At 40.7% G+C, this 18233-nt stretch overlaps 1 protein-coding gene across 2 annotated transcripts in view; it reads right to left on the minus strand.

The window, feature by feature from the left end:
* Positions 1-18233, minus strand: part of inppl1a (inositol polyphosphate phosphatase-like 1a) — a 42379-nt gene that overhangs the window by 17808 nt on the left and 6338 nt on the right. The window contains exons 2-7 of one of the 2 annotated variants that reach the window (XM_041232807.1): positions 4565-4628; positions 2720-2864; positions 2098-2206; positions 1443-1583; positions 594-684; positions 284-373 (exon numbers count right to left, since the gene is read on the minus strand). In XM_041232807.1, the coding sequence (XP_041088741.1) occupies positions 284-373; positions 594-684; positions 1443-1583; positions 2098-2206; positions 2720-2864; positions 4565-4628 (640 nt within the window). Of the gene's footprint in view, positions 1-283; positions 374-593; positions 685-1442; positions 1587-2097; positions 2207-2719; positions 2865-4564; positions 4629-18233 lie in introns of both variants that reach the window. The other variant, XM_041232806.1, reaches the window with a different exon arrangement.

Genomic DNA, 18233 nt, shown 5'->3' on the forward strand with positions numbered 1-18233 from the left:
GAAATAGAAGCCCTTTGATTATACCAAATAGTCTGTGCTTAGTCCCCCAGTCCATGGCTCTAACCAATCCGCCACTCAGTTCTAGCTGCCTCCCGGTCCTTAAGATCAAACCACTAGATCACACCGACACCATCCCTCAGCTCCAACCGCTACAGCCTCAAATCCTGAGCGCTATTAAACCAATGCTAAAGCCAATTTAAAAATATATCCAAGAAAAAAACACTCTTCCTGTGTTAAAAGTTGCATTAAAACTGAATTTAATTTAACTGTTTTTGTTACTCACCTTCTTCTCAATGGAAGACAAGAGGTCTTTGAGGATGGAAAGCTTTGTGACGAGGTTATCCAGCTCCTGGTCTCCTCCCTGACTGCCCGACTACAAAAAACCAGGAGACAAAACAATCAGGCAGTCATAAGAGACACCTAAATGGCTCAGTTTATAAATACGTTCCGTTAGTCCTGTTTTCATATCTACATTTATTTTGCTCATTCTCTCTTTCCAAATATGTATATCTTCTCGTAGAATAATAAATAGTTCCTAAACTTTCAAATAAAAAAGTATAGTTAAAGATAGCTATTGGGTCTAAATCAGTTACCTGCTGTATCATCCGAGAGACCATGAGGGAGCTTTGCTGGTCAAACACCTTGGACAAGATCTCTAGACCGTTTAGGACCTTATCCACCTCCCTGCAGATACGAGACAAGGGCGGTGTTCACAACACAACGCACTCACATTTCTTTATACTCCCTGAATCTGAACGGCATTAATGACACTTAGCCATCATCTCGTTATACATTCAGTTTCTGCACACATGGGGTACATGGCAAATATTTTCCCTCTGAGCCAGCCTAAGCAAGGTAGAATATTTGTAATGTAGCCAGTAGAAAATGGCCACTAAGACTGCACAATTTGAAATGCAAAAATCTCTTATAAACTGCATTTAGCACACACATCAAGCACACAAAAAAAAAGCATCCAAAATGTAGCCTGCTCGATACAGTTTTAAAAGCATGTGGGTGCTTTGTAGTAGTTTCCCTCAAACTGGGACCAATGTGACCAGAAATTATGCCTTTCCTTTGTTTACATTTTTGTTTTGCTTCCCTGAGCTACAGCATTTACATTTATAACCCAGCAGCAAGAGGCTTCAAGCTTCTGTATCTGCTGCTGAAAATAATGGTTTATAGAATGCAAACAAGCGAGCCAAAAGGTCTGGAGTGTGCACTATGAAACAGTGCTGTCACCCAGGCCAAAATAAAACAGGATGGTTTCCTGGTATTTTGGGTCCAGCCCTAATTATCAGGGTTCTCTAGTGTCACATTAATATATATAATATATATATATATATATATATATATATATATATATATATATAGATATATATATATATATATATATATATATATATATATATAATCTGAGAACTCTGAATCCTCTAAATTGTCACCCATGAAGTCGCTTGCAGGAGGTAACCAGTGTTGTCTTGAGGTGGGGCAGGTTGCTGGCCCCCTGCTTCACCGCTTCCAGATCCAGTGCATAGCTGCCTTTCAGATAGTCGTGCGACACTGTGCTCAGGCCATTGGCAGCACTGCTGAGGGAAGTAGTAGAAGGGATTAGCTGTGTGGAATATCTGTCCAAACTCCAAGTAAAGCACGGTGTGTTTTGAGTTTTAAAATATGGGACATTACACCAGTAACGTACAAATGAAATTTAAAACAGCCATTTCGAATAGTTTGAAATATTTTAAAAGAATAATAATTTATTTGATAATATCAAATCAAAGTATCTGTACAGTATCTAGGTAATCTGGCTAACATTAATGTCAGTTTAACATTTTCTTTGTTATTTCAATTCAGTAGCTCAAGTGCGATTGAGAGTTAATGCACAGGCTTTCACAACTGAATTTGTCATTACTTCAGCCTCTTCTAGGACCACAAGCTGCAGCATATTACACAACCACTACTCATCAATATGAAATGAGAAATGATGACAGGATGTTATTACACTTGGGTTAATAGGTTATGGGCTCACTCCTGGAGTCGTACACAGAACTAGAATCTCCAGGCCCGGAGGTTGAAGGAGTATGATTTAGATTGAGATACCGGTCTGTTTGGCTGTCCTGTCCTGCAGGAACGAGGGCAGAGTTTGAGGAGGAGGGGTTGCTGGTTGAGGCAGTGCGAGGTGGGAGGGGCGGCTTATCGTCCTCTCCGTCTGAAAGCAAACAGCAGCATTGAAGGAATAGGTTTTGTTATCGGTTAGCAACTGGTCTCTGGAACGTCAACAAATGAAAATCATTTCACTGTATAAAACGGTATAAACCAAAACTTTGAAATTGAATTTACTGCCTTAGGTTCACACACAGCTTAGATCACAAGTTTTGGTGACCTCAAGTGTAGTTCACATCACAGACTGTAGTAATACAATACTAAAAAGAGATGTATATTTTTGAAGGCGTTTTTCTCAACATCTAAATGTTTTTCAAAACATTGTGTTATGCATGCACATCACAAATTGCCACAGCAAACCATTCCAACTAGACTGGTGCTAGACATTGAACCTGAACTGCTACCTTTCAGCCAAAGAGGGTAGTCCCTTCAAAGCAGACTCAAGTCTCTAGCACTTTCAAGTACAGCACCTTTTTGTGAGCAATAAAATGAGCTGCCCCAAGAGCCCCAGCCCTCCTATTGGCAGCATGTTCATGCGTGTTTTTGCGTGTCCTGTTACCAGAGTAGTCGCGGTCGTCTGGGCTCTCCTTCTCCCGTTCCACGGGGTACAGCAGTGTGCTGACCAGGCCCTGGCTGGGCTGCAGGTACAGCTGGATCAGCTCCGGCAGTGTCTTGCAGCGCTTCACTTGAACACCCTGCGATGTCTGCAGGGACAAAATAAATTACATATAACGCTGACAAACACAACGTCTTAGAAGGTCCCAAAGGTCTACTATGAGTGTGTAGCCTTTATGGTCTCTTGCTCAAGAAGATCTTTGAGAATCCTGGCAGTATGACAACAGGAATTATCCAGCTCCGGGCCAGTTACACCAGCACATGATCTTACTACAGGATCCAAGCCAGTCTATGTACTGCAGAGCTATAAATCCGTCCCTTTGATACACAATAAGATTGTGCGACCTCCAATGAATGTGCCTCCCAAAACCACAAGTGAGTCATCTCCAAATCGGTCATATTCAATGATCCTGAGCGGAGCAAATCGGTCTCTCCATACTCGAGCACGTCGTTCATTAGTGGCCGCATGAAATCTTCATTCATCAGTGTACAAAACAGGTGCCCAATGACGCTGTCTGTTCTGGTAACCAGGGATCTCTTTGGTGTTGTGGGTCAACTGAAGGGATGGAGGGAGGTGATGCTGGCATGCCAGAATCACTGTTGAGCCCGCTTGAGGTGTCGTGGGCTAGTCAACGAAACACCGAGGATGGAAGATTGTCTTCTTGACCTCAGACTCATGCAATCTGTTTCTCACAGTCCGATTGCTTATGGTGGATATTGAGCCCATGTGAAGTGGACTGGCTTGACCAATGATCAAATCTGAAGTCTAAATGAGGGTATCTGCTTTTAAGATTGACATACGGTGTAAAATGCATCTCAGCAGCTGTCACAGTTTATTCAAGACCATGTAAAAGGTCAACCTGGCGAATTACTTCATAATTTTCTTGACTATGTTCATGGTTTTTTGTCTTATTTAACTTTTGCTCCTTTCAATATTTTAAGAAGCATATCTGAAACTATGGCATTGAATTTAGAAGGGGTCGCGGATGACACGCCCAACAGTCGAGTTTTAGCCCAGCAAAGGGATTGCCTTTTGCTACACCACCAAAACATTTCGACATGCCCCTTACTGTGGTATATCTTAGAGGTCTCCCAGTGGAACTCTTGGTCCAATAACCAGTACAAGGTCCAGATTTGTGCCTTTCACCCGTAGCAACACCTCAATAAAGTTTCCTTCCTTTTCAACACAGAAAGACAGGGACATGAGTGGCTCCACGTTTTAAAATAGAGAGTCTGAGACTGAAGAATGAGGGCAGCTGTTCATACCAGCCGACCAGCACAAAGAGCCGCTGTCTGGCTGTGACATAAATACAGGCAAAATCCAGCGCTCGGCTCCTGCCAAATGCTGGAATACACAGCCACAGATTACACACAAACCTCCTCCCCTCAGAACCTCTACACACAGAGTTATATATGCTACTGTTTTTGTAACTCGAATTGGCATTATATTAGAATATGTTTTTTCATTTTACAGTCTATAGAAGCTGCATCCACCTGTTGCAAGTCAGTCAATATAAGCAAAGAAAACAGATCAGACAGACCCGATCGTTACAGAAACATAACTCAGAGGTTATTTTGTATGCAACACAGTGGTGATGACTCTATGGGCCATTCTGCCCTAGCCTCCCTGAAGGACTAGAGACGGTAACATGTAAGTTTCTTAGTTTCGTGATTTGCAACTAAAGCTTGGTTTCATAGTGCAAACCGAAACTCTAGGAGTAACGCAGGTTATGCAGAGAATTGTATTCCCATGGAAACAAGACAACACAAAAAAAACAACTGGCCGTACCTGGACTGCTAGGTAATCCTCTTCGTCTGGGAGAACCCTGTAGGTGTGCACGTGTTTCTGGTACCTGCAGATAGGAGAGAAGAAATATGGATGAGCATACATGGGAGAAAGGGCAGTTTAGAGTAAGTTCATGAGAAACTGAAAGTGTGCACAATTTATACCCTGCTCATCATTAGATTTTGGGTGGCAGCTAGAGAGATAACTGATTGTTTGATATAAGTAGGGTAATGGAAAAATAATCAAGAGCAAGGAAAGACAAACAAAGGGATAAAATCCACAAAATGTATTCATTTTTGAGTTACCCACAAAGAACCATTATGTGTTCTGTTCAGCCCACGTATAAATTCATCATTTAGATAAGGAGTGGTACAATGGATTGAAAACACTGCTGTTGCTTTGGAGAGCGCTGTATTCAAAGCTTGGCAAAGCTGTTTTTGTGACGTCACTGCTACAGAACAAACAAGATTCCCGCCTTAACCGAGAAACGCAGAACCTCACCTGTCATTCATACCAGGAACTTGCCTCTGGCTTTCAACAAAAGCATCACTTCACTTATACAGCGATTTTCACAAGCAGGTCAGGATAAAACTCTGATTCTGACCTGCTTGCGAACGGTGCAAGTGACTTCCACCAATGCTGTATTTATTTCACTGCAATTCCTTTTGTTTACAACTAGCTGATGCAGTTTAAATAATGTATCAGCTTCACCCTCTCAATATCAAAACAACTCCTCAATGGCATGGTAGGCTACTTAATAATACCTGCTGAATAATGTTACATTAACATCTTGAATTACATATTGCTTTGTAAGTTTCCCACATAAAAAATGACAAATTGAAAAATGTGACATTTTGATATCTAACATGAAATATAAAAATAAATAAAATGTGTGCTGTATATAATTTAAAATACAACTACCCCTTCTCAAAACTGGAAAGTTTTTTCTCTCAATAAAAACAAAGGATCACCTGTGGCATAATGAAAGGGGAATTCATTTCTTCTAGAATAGTTTATAAACATGAAGTAAAATGTGAAAAAGACCAACATCGTGGACATGGCCAGTGGTTAGTATAACATGGCAGTTAAACAGTTAATTGTTACAGGACACCATCGCTAATGGAACTGGACTGACAGGCTCGGTCAACAGTGAAGACAGTTCAGTTCGCTGTTGCTTTATTTTGTATGACTGGTCCTAAAAAGGTGATGTCTTGTTTCAGTCTCTTGTGTATCTGGTTTCCTGATCTTCCACTCACAAAGGGGGTTGACACAATTTAAGCCAAGAGTTGCGTCGCACAGTGAAGAACTTATCTGAAGCAGTAGAAAGGAGCAGCAACTGGCTGTGGTTGAGATGGAAAGATTCTGGATGGGGAACTCAAGCACAATAGAAAGAAAGCAACGCTGATGTACAGGTAAGTAAGCTGGGCTGAGCTGATTGGGGGATGGAGGGAGGTGATGCTGGCATGCCAGAATCACTGTTGAGCCCGCTTGAGGTGTCGTGGGCTAGTCAACGAAACACCGAGGATGGAAGATGCCCACTTGAAGACCCCAAAGATGTACCCTACTTAGCTCAATCCAGACGGTTGTCATGCTTATGCGCTAGTGAGACCGCACTGTAGTTGATCCTTGAGCCAGCATCGCAGCCGTTGTGCATGCTGATGCGCTGGGGAGGCAAAATGAGCTGATCCCTGGAGCCAGCATTACACTTGAGCAATCAACACCAGACAGAAGGATATCTACATCATCAGATGGAAAACAACGCGAATGGATGGAGATGCAGATGGATCACATTAGTTTACTGTAAAGCTACATCTTAGTTGGTGCTTATCTTGGCGACAGCCGAGTTCAAAATCAGCATGAAGTTCAACATCTACTCTCATGTAATGGAAATCAACCAAAAACAGGAATTCTGACTTCAGATTATATTTACATTTCTTTAGGTTTTAGAAGATACAAAGTTTACAGTTTTGTTTTTCTTTTACCCACTATAACACCAAAGACCTGATGTTTGTTTTTAAATAAAAAATGGCGTTCTTTTTACCTAAAATGGTCTCTAAAGTTTTAACCGGTTAACGACAATAAAAATACTAACGAAGGCTTTGTGTTTTTACTAAATGTTTAACTGAAAATGTCTTGCATTGATTTTCACATTATTGTAAAAAATGTGTAATGCTTTATATGGCAATGAAAATCGCTGTCACTGAATACAAAAAAAGGCCACTATAAATACTAAAACAAGCCTTTTTACAAGTGCAGTATTTCAGTTGTAGTCTTCATGTAAACACAAACCTTACGTAGCAGAATGGTGGACACAAAACAGCGAACCTGTGCACTGCAAGTGAGCGTCTTAAACCACAGTGCAAAAGAACTTGGCTCATCCGCAATTGTTTTTACAGCTTTTAACCTCATCTCATTTCACCGACAGGGGACAGAACCTGTAATGGCAGTACAGGTGGAACCTGTAATCACACACTACCCGTTTGGACAATAACTCTCTGGACAATTATCTTACAGTAAAGAATATTAACAAAGCCCTTAGAATAATTTACAGCACTTAAGCAGACAATCATATCTCTGTAATTATGTCACTGTGACACTGGGCACTCCCCACCCCTGTGCATAATATGATATGATTTTTTTTTTTTGTGTTATTATGTATTATGTTTGGCAGGACGAGAGAGGTGCCGTCCGCCATTACTTGTTATTTTAAAAATACCTTGTGAGAATGCGTGACTGTCAGCTAGTAATTAATGAATTAGCTGACAGTCAAGCCTCTTTAGTAAACCTGTGCAAAATGTGACCGAGGGGTAAACAAGATAACCGATAGCTACTTAATCCCTCGGTCACCTCTAGAAGAACCTGCAGCTTTGGCTGCAACCCATTGGGAGCTCAGGAGTGGAGAACAAGAGAGTCAGAGAGAGATGTGTTTAATTTATAGTAAACAATGATATAAATAAATCAATTGCTACTCATGCTGGAACAACCAACACAATACTTGGCATTTTTGCTTGTTTTGACCCTCATGCCTTTTGTGTTGTGCAGAGTTTTGTTTTGTTTAAATCTTTTATTTAGTAAAAGAAAACCGAGTGCATTTGCGTCTCGCCCCGTGCTACTTACTGTTGTGTGGTTTCATTTCCTGGCCTGCTGTCACCTCTACAGCCATCCTTATCACAGCAACCTGCATTCGATATTCAAGCTCATAACAAAGATCACCAACTAAAAGAGTACAGGACATACTGCAAGTTTAATCTCTTCTCTAAACAATTAGCCTACAGTGTGCTTATACACGTTACAATATGCACAAAATAACATAGACTGTTTAAAAGCATGTATGTAGAAAAAGGGTCTAGACACACCTGTAAGCAAACTGACATTCTAAAACAGGGGTTTTGCATCTAGGGGAGAACAAGGCAGCCAGTGAGTGAAAATGAAGGAGCATACAGCAGACATTCTAAATCCAGCCTGCCCACAAACACCATTTGCCTATTCAAACAACTCTGAAGCCAGGTGGCGGATTTCATTTTGCAGCATTTTTGCTCATTTATTTCTAATATGGGGTGGATAGGTGAAGGCAATATTTTCATCCGCTCCACCAGCCACAGTGATGAAGGCTTGAACCAAGATCACTCTATGAATTGCATGCTGGATAAAACCACTTGGCAGAACCCTGTCATTCTTTTGGGGCAAGATCATGGCAATCCAGTCAGATACTGTTTTTGAGAAAATCTAATGGGTTTCCCCAAATCTGAACTAACAAACCAAATGTGGTTTACACCAGGATCTCCAGTTGCATGGATCAAATAGAAATGGATTGATTTTTTTAAGCAACAAAAATGCAAAAAATAAAGAAATGAGAGGCGGTCGTCTTTGTGTGGGATAGCAGTCCGTTCTTGCAAGCAGCGGCATTTTAAAAAGAAAAGCAAAAACACATGCTTCCTGGTGCAGTCTGACAATGAGCACAAGAGTACATGGCTGTGTGAGAAGTGTGTTACTGATCTTTTCATTTTAATGAAAATGTGTTGTGCATCCAGAAGTTTGTATTTATTTTTAAGACACCTTTCCAAAAGGGAGGATCTTCAAGCCTGATGGATTGACTGTGATGTTAAGTGTTAATTGTTGAAATAAGACTCCCACTGCATAGCAGATGCACCCATTCCAGGTTTTACTACTGTATGAGCTTGATTCGCCATAGTGTATAGGTAACAAGCTCAGGTGAGTCTTATTAAATTCACACGGATGGATCAAACTGCTCTGCAATGGGAGTCTGACTCCCACCCCCTGCATTAAGTCACTAAACAATCACGTTTCCATCTAAATGTCCAATACTTACATGTAGAGTACAATGTCCCGCCTGCTTTACACCTACAGAGCCTGGCTGTATCTCCGGCTACTGACTGCACACCCTTGGGTGCAACTCCAGGCTTCCATTTTCTTTGTTCGTCAATTGTTATTGTTTATAAACCAAGATATTTTCTGCTTTACACTGAACCACTCAGACTGCCCTCCTTTCTGTCCAACTTTAAAAACAGGACATGACATAATTCCTTCAACTAAACTGGGGTGGCTCAGAGTTCATGCTTGTTGAGGCATCAGCCACATCTGACCGCTGCCTCTCGATTTGGGTGGCTGTGAAGGTTCTCTATTAGAAACCTTATTCTTCCCCCTAAAATCTACTTCTGACTAGCTTGTGTCTACCGTTACTGCTTATCTGTTATACGTCAACCGGCACACAACAGAACAAGCGAGTTTCATTCTGATTAGAACATTATTACAGCACAACTAACCCAACCAAGAATTCTGATGAGAAATGAGTACAGTACACAATCAAGTTTTACATTCTTTGCACAGCATACTGTATTTTACTCTGTTATTCATACACACAATAGACAAAATATAACGAATTCTACATGCTACGGAATCCCTTGCCCTCAAAAACATGGTTTGACAAACAGCTGTAGTCCACCCCTTATAAAAGCTTCCCATAGTAAAAGCACAGCAAAGTGTAATAAAAAACGGTAAAGCATTGTAAAGACCAGCAAGGTATTGTAAAGCATATTAATAAACTCAGCAAACCGTGATAAACTATGATAAATACATTGAATAACCACGAGAAAAGAACGAACAAATACTGCATTGCCTGCAGCGTACAGTAGAGCACAGTCCCGTCACTAGACAATGCTCCTGTGACGCTCCCTCAGGATTTTTCCTGAACAGAGGTGGAGTGTTAATTATTTTCCTCCCTGCATCTCTCTGCCAGCTTTCCTGTCACCTGTTCTCTTTGTCCTTCACACCAGGAACTGCTCTCCCACTGTTTATACTGCGCTCCCACATATTTGCTTGCAGACAACTGTGACTGAGAATATACTGCGCCAGCCCTTTTCAGCACTGTGCTTGTAAAACAATCAGGCCAAAGAAGTACAAAATAAGAAATAAAGTAAGGTCCTCACGTTTTATAAAATATGACTCTTTAAAAAAAAGTTTTAAAAAAAGAGATTGGAAGATCAGGAGATATATTGTAGGAATGCATTCAGTTCATTTTACTGTCCATTATTGTTGAAAATGGTATATTCTGTTAAATAAGGTAATGTGCTACTGGGTTTCAATAGGAACAGACGTGTGTGTGTGTGTGTTGCCCTAAGCCACACTGCTTCCCGGATCAGTCCATCAGCTCCAAATCACAAAGTTATAGTAGGCCAATCTGCTTTCTGGGACAAATAAAATAAAAGACTCCTTTTGAACTAAAGCTTACTGTGCATCTCCAGACAAAACTACATTCAGCCATAGTAAATGCTGATACGGTATTAGACCTGCTGGCCTCCAGTCCCTCAACTCAAACTACAAGGACTACCTGGGTGACCAACTGGGACCTTGTGGTCTCACCCCAGCCTGGTTTTAGATGTTTCTGGTCCAGAGGTGCTTAGCCACTGCTCGATAGAAATTGAAAGTGTTTCTGTAAAGCAGAGAGAGGACCTTGGAGCCTGTGGCATCGAGCAGCTGTTTCCTGCTGCAGTCAACCTGTTCAAGTAGATCATCACAGACAAGAGAACCGGAACTCAGATACAGAGGCAGCATGGCGCCCAGCGTACTGAAGCACAGCAGCCTAAAATCGACCAAGGGTGAAGAGTAGCAAGATCAAGCTTCTGACCTCTTTAACATGTCCTCAACATTGTTTTACTGAAACATTACAAGCCACTCTCACAGGCAAAAAGAAAAGCCCTTTACTTACACCTCATGCACTTCCTGTCCCACACCAAACGAGTTCCAGGAGGTGACCTTTATCAGTGGTGGCTGCCCACGTTGAAAATGTGCCATGCATTTGAAGAAAAACATAACAAATCATGGTTTATTTTCACTTTTGCCCAAAACCTCTGTTGCTAGCGATCTATGAAGCTCACAGTCAACTAAAAAATGTTCATATGCATTTTTGTACTCATGAGGTGAGGGGGGAGAGGTCCGGATTATTTTTTAGCACAGAATACTAGCACTGCAGTTGACAGCTACAGTAAGCCTAGCATACTGTAGGACAGCACCAGACACAACACACAGCAGCTCTATATTAAAACCAAACCAACTTCTACAACTGGGATTAAAATATCACCTTTTCTTATGACAAGAGTTCAGCCGCTCGTACATCTGACACACATCTTCCTTCTACAGTTCCCCTTGCGAGATGGTCCAAAGTAGTGGTGCAAAACATGACCAGTCAGCTGCTGTATCTTATTACACACAAAGCTGCTATGCAGACATAAATACAATAGAGGCCACAGTCATGTATAAGGCTTTTATCACTTTATCGCTGCAGTAGCACTCCCATGACCATGAGCACATCTCTGTCTGGTAAAATCATGCAGCTCTCTGTCAACACTTCCTCGCCTCAAAAATAGGTACAGTGATTTGACAAGGACTACAACGATCAGAAAAACGCTGTTTAAAAAAGGACAGTACTTTGAGATTACCCACCTTGGCAATGTCAATTTAGAGGCCAAAAACACCTATGTTCGCCAGAATTCTGGAACGTGGTTTATATACATTGGTATATCAAAAATACATCAAGGGAAATATTAAACACCTCTGTGAATTTCAGCCAACTGCAAGGTTTATTTGACACAAGCCATCGCTGATCTTCCAGTGGATTCATTCTCAAAACTACTGTACATGTATCAAAGAAAACACAGTGGTCAGCTCCACCAAACTGGAAGTGTTAAGCTCAGTCAATGTGAAATATGGACAGCACATTGTACATTTACAGCCACTTTTAATGACTTGTGGTTCATATTTTTTCCAACCCGATCACAAAACCTTTGTAAATACGACCCTTGCCGATTCACTGATTATTTCACAGATTCACAACTTTTGCTGTTTATCCCTTATTGAAATGCCCTGTATATTTAGCAACCCCACTCTCCCAATATATATATATATATTTTTTTATTTATTTTTTAAAAGGAGCGTTTAATCAGTACCAATGGCAAGGCAATTGGACGAAACAGGTCCGTAACCCTAAATCACAAGACCTCCTCACCTGAGGCTAGGAGTAATGCTCATACACACAAGGTACACACCGCTAATCACATGCATATACCAGATCATCATTTACATGTCACTCCATTAATTCCCTCTACTTCAGAAATTACCATAGATTAGAAGCAACTTTTTGCCAATAACTGCCAATATTGTAATTAGCTGTGTTGAACACAGGCCTACTTATTTTAAAGCATTTTAGTGAGGATGTGGGTTACAGTAAGTGCATAGCAGCAGCAAGTGAAATAGTCAAACACTTAAAGTTACACAGCAAATATAAGCAAGGTTGGCATTTCATTTTTCTATCCACCACTCAAGCTGAAGACATCTGTGGTTGATCCTTCCTGGTACATTATCCCACTTCTTTGCCACAGTGCAGTACTGTAAGGTCGCACTTCAAACAGCTCACTCAAATCTAGCACCCCCAACACCATTACAGTGAGCCGTTTCACACAGACAGAAACCAGAGCTGTGGTATCAGCTCCTCCCCTCTCAACACAAAACCTACTTTTCAAACACTTTTTTTTGGTTGTCGCCCATTGATTTTATCTTGTTTTTCTCCCGCTACCATCCGTGCGCTGACTCGGGAGCGGCGAAGATGGACACACGCTGTCCTCCGAAACGTGTGCTGTCAGCCAACTGCTTCTTTTCACTCTGCAGGCCTGCCATGCAGCTAACCCAGAGCTACAGCATCGGAGGACAACGCAGCTCTGGGCAGCTTAAAGGCAAGCACGCGGGCGCCCGGCCAGTCTACAGGGGTCACTGGTGCGCAGTGAGCTGAGGACACCCTGGCCGATCTAAGACCTCCTTGTGTACTAATTAAAGTACTGATACAACTGGGTGCCATTAGTCCAGTATAGTCGAGAGTTTTGAGGTTTACAGATGCTATCTGAACAGGAGTCTTGAGGAGATAATACAGTACTAACTCCCGACCCTGGCACGGGCCACTTCAACAAGCAAGAGCTAGCACAGGATTTACAGGTTGATTGTTTTTGAGGGTCATTTACTGAATTACCGTACAGACTAATAATTAACAACTGAGTCAGTGAAACGGCATTAAACATAAGAGCAGAGGTTTAACGTGCTACCTTTGTCATCATCCTGTAATTCTGAGGGTTCTAGCAGGACCACTTCCATATTGTTTCTGTCCCCACCAGTGTTATAAAAGTTCATAAGGGAGAACAGCTGCTGCCTGCAGTGTGCCGCTCAGCAAAAGTCCCCCTCCCACACATTACAAATCAATGAAACGAATTCATAAAATAAATTAAAAAAAAAGGCATTTTATGCATAACCACAGTCACACACAAACATTTTAAAACACTTTTAGTGGACAGAATTCTTAACTGTGCTGCCACAAAATAGTGCAAATGTTTATATATGTTTAGTTTATATATAGATATAAAAAAAAAACAGAGGAAGTTCTACTGAGATTAAAATCTCTTTTGCAATCTGGTCAAAACATTGGCACAAAGAAAGTCACACAAAATAATTTCAAACAGATACAGTTCAAACCAATAGCGATAAATACTGCAGAATGGTTATTTAAACTGCTTTAGAGTTACCAAGGCACCAGGTTTCCAATCTTCCAATAAAACCAACCAGCCTTAATGGTTTTACTGTTTTAATTTCCTCGAAAAACTGTAATACAAAGTGCACAGTGTGTTTGACCTGCTTCTTCGCTGTTCCAAGTGCTTTATTTAGGAGGTGAAAATGGCATCGCTGCGGAAAAATGGGTGTATCCCATCCTGATCCTGTTTCACTGGTGCTACAGAGAACTGCACTTAGTGTTTACAATAGGAACCGTAGATGGGTTTTTTTTTTTTTTTCCTGCTCACACTGGGAAAAACAGATGTGCCATACCACAGTACCAAAACAACACCGGTGGCGTGTGCAATTCTTATCGGCTTTCCTGCAAAAGATAACTTTGCCTAAGTGATAAATTCTTCCAAACCACTGTTCTGCTGTATTGCACATTTTTAAAATCCATTTCAGGGTTATAGTTTGAATCACTAGCAGGTCAGAAGGTGATGCTCACCATAATTCTTAAGGCAGATAATGTACATTTAATTTTCCTGCTAAAAATGGACTAAGCGAGTACACACAGCAACTATACACTTACAATTAAGGCTCACCTGGAAATGCCTCAAACTGCTATGCAATGGGAGACTTTTATTAATCTGTGCCAAAGGCGACAGTAGATATACATTGCAAATAATGACCTGAGCAGTACCAATAAATCACACAAAACACAAACAACAGCATCTTAAACAGGTAAGAGACCAGATGATGTTGATTAAAGAAAGTATCCCTTTAAGTCGTTTCACAAATCAGCTGACAAATTCAAAATATTTAGACAGCAAGAAGGATGGAACTCTGTTGTAACACGTAGGTTAATTTTATGAATCCCCACCTTCCCGTCTTTGTAACAGAATTAGAAATATTACATCATTGGAATGCAGTGTGTATTTGGAAAGTCAAGGGTTAATTACTGTCTCTGCCAGAGAAATGTGGGGGAGTGGCTGTGTTCGTACAGCCACAGGTGTACTTAGTTGTTGTTAAATATAATTGATGTCACCTACCTGTAGCAGGCAGGTAATTAAAACAGGACCAGTTTGTTCAGGGCAGTCCGTGTGCAAGAAGAGGCTGTCAGTCGGAGCAAGGTACTGTGTAGCCCTTTGTGTGGGATATGGTTTCTGCAATGGGTAAACAGCTTAGCTGTCTGATACAGTGAGAACTGGAAGTGAACCAGTATAGCGCACTACTCCATGTGGGAGTTAGGCTTTGTTTTTGTTTTTATTTTTATAAATAATACAAATCTGCATGAAAGTGCTTAAAATAAATACCACTCTTGTCTCTGGATCTGCTGTAAAAGGGCTGTCGAACCTTTTAAAACAAGTGAAATCTTTCACTGATATATATAGATAGATATATAGATATATATATATATATATATATATATATAGATATAGATATATTTACACACACACACACACACACATACATATATATATATATATATATTATATATATATATATACATATATATATATATATATATATATATATATATATATATATATATATATATATATATATATATATATGAATATAATTAATTAACCTAATGCTGTCCAGTTGTGATTAGAGAAACACTGAAACTGGTCTTATCACAGACAAAGAAAGAAAAACAAGTTTACACAGAAGCACTTCTCTCTTCTCAAGTTTGGCAATTGGGTTTTAAAGTTTACAGCGCAGTCTGCTGCTCTTTTAGCTCCAGTGACAAACAGACCCAAGGATAGAAATAAGACTAATTGCACAGCAGTTTCACCCATTCCAGGGATTAATACAAGGTGCCAAAGTGCACAGATAACAAGCTCAGGTGTCTTATTAAACGGACAGTAAAGCCAGGAATGGATAAAACTGCTACGCAATGGGGATTCTTATATCCATCCGGGCAAAACTGATATGAAAGCAAAACAGCTGGTAAAATGTGTCACACTCTATTGAATACAGAAAACAGGTCAATTGCAGTAATGAAGGGGTTAATTTCATTGGTTCAGTGAGTATGTACAGTGGGGCAAAGTTAACATCTGGGACAGTAGTGTACGGTCCAAGTGAGAGGTATAATGTACATTTACATTTGATCCTATATAATTAGGACCTGGAAGCCCATGTAACTGAATGCTTGTGATTAGTGGTTTTCACTGCTCTTCTAAGGTTTCGCCTTAGAGCTGACAGGCGTTCACAAACAGCGTTTCTGTACAGCCAGTTTGCTGAAGCAAGAAAGCAATTAAGCGGAAGGTTCACCAATTACTAACCAGGCTATTCCCTGCCCAGTAACTCTAACAAGATACAGCCCGGCCAGCGCAGAAGTGCTCCCTGCTGTGAAATGTGGCGTGCGAATCATCTCACTGGAATTCCAAACTTCTTTTCTGCACTGTATGATGAAGTTTTTCCCAAACCACACTCATTCAAAGCCCACAGTGCAGACATTCTGTTCAGTTCCGGCATGTTTAACCGTTGTGACATTTTACCTGTGCGCAGACCATTAATGGCATTCTCTTCTGTGACTCTGTACTCAGCTATTTCAACTGGCTTGCTTACTTTCAGGTTGTCAGTACTGTTTCTTTCTAGGTTGTTTAACTTCAGCATGGTCTTCAGGACCAAAGTATGTTACTGGATGCAAAACATGTCAATAGGGGAATAACCTAGATGTCTATTGATTTGTGTGAGGCGTCTCTTTCCTGCCGCTCGGCACACTGAAAGTGGGGACGCACAGTATATATTTGACTAGAAGCTTTTCCTGTGTAGTGTGTACCAGATACTGCTCATTTGCATGTGCTGCTAGAATGGCAGAATTTGCATTCCTATTAGCGTTACATGAAAGGAATACTGTACATAGGTGATGCAGCAGCTTCATTTACCTGTCAGACCAGGAATATTCTTATCACAAAACCACCACACAAAGCAGCACTACTGCCAGCCTGCTCGAGGCCTGTGTCTGAGATCCACAGCGTAGGGGTGAAGCTCTTGTGTCAACAGCCGGCAATGTGCCGGACTGTAACCACGGAGATTGTGCCTTATTTTTTCAGAAGAACTAAATCTACAAGCAACAAAATCAAAGAAAAAAAAAAAAGGCAAAAAAGAACCAATCAGTACATGCACCATGGTTACCCCAGGAATGATTTACCCTCACCCACTGCTCCTCTTCTTACAAACCTGTTTATTGCACTGGTCTTTTGTAAATATTCTCTTAGCAACCCTGCAAAGGCTCTTGTTTATGGCTTCCTGTACTGCATCTCTACAAAGGCATTCTGGCTTAGAAAATAGGAGTTTGTGTTCTATGCAGTTTTTGTAAAGAACTGGGTAATTTAAACGTGTCTTGACTTATCTGGAACATATAACACCTATGATATCAAGACCCTGTAAAATCACAATTAACTCTTATAGAAACCTACTCACTTGTACGTCATTTTGTCTACACAATAATTCACTCCTGTCACAGTGCCAGCTTTTCAGTGTTAATTCAGAAATAACTAGGTTAGAAATTATTGTACTAGCATTTACCTCCCCTAATGAAGGTAATCTGCTTTGTGTTCTGGTTACAAGTGCATAGTGAAGTTGTTCCATACAGTACTGCATACTGTAGCTATAAAACACTCTACAGAATACTAGGCTATTAGAACTTCCAAAACACCGAGTCACAGATTAATTATTCCAGACAGAACCACAGACTGGTATCTGAAGCAAACCAGGGTATTTCCAGTGTTGTAAAATGCTCCAAGAAATACTTCAGTTTCTTATACGTTTTATCTTAAAATAACAAGGCTGTAAACTAGTGAAGAAGTGGGCCTGTCATACCTAAAATACCACAGCCAGGTCTGGTCAACAAAGTGCAAACAGAAACACGATTACACTCACAAGGTTACAAAAGGTAACCAATTCATCAGCAATGAATCGCCATAAACAATATTGCAGTATTGCAGATCTGACAGACTGTTGGTTTTTATTTACAGGTAGGTGAGCAGACAGAGATGTCAGTCAGAGGTTAATGCTTTATCCAGGCCATTTCACTCTGCATTTCAGGTTGATAACCAGAACAGCACTGCAAATATACAACACATCTCCACTTGCTTAACTGTGCAGGTAATGTGTCCCCCAAGGTAGTGTAGATATTTGGTCCATCCTCCTGCCTTACTCTTAATTCAGGAGTACAAACTAAATATTTTCTATCCTCAGGGGTTGACTGCACATTCTTTTCATCACTTTCTAAATAATTCACTCAGTGTGTGGGCGAGTACATTATTCAGAAAAATCACAATGGGCTGAGCAGGTTAGTTTGTGTGCTCGGCTTGTCTGCTTTTTAGCGCATGTGGGGGAGGGGTCAGTGCGAGTCTACAGTTTACAAGTAATCCATACGATCGGTACTTTACCGTTTCACTGGAAAGAGATTATTTAAAATGGAGTTTGTGTGCTTTAGTGTTTACATGCTAGTTTGTTTTTGCTGTTGCTTTGCTTGTCCTCGTGTTGCATGAAGCACTCTTGGGTAATCACAGGGAGGTGGTTGATGCAGTTGAAGACGACTCCCCAGTGATATGATCTGAAAAATCCAGCTGTTGCTTGTCCATGTGTGACATAATGCTGATCAAAT

Source organism: Polyodon spathula, chromosome 30, assembly GCF_017654505.1.
Source record: "Polyodon spathula isolate WHYD16114869_AA chromosome 30, ASM1765450v1, whole genome shotgun sequence".
Classification (NCBI taxonomy): Eukaryota; Metazoa; Chordata; class Actinopteri; order Acipenseriformes; family Polyodontidae; genus Polyodon; species Polyodon spathula.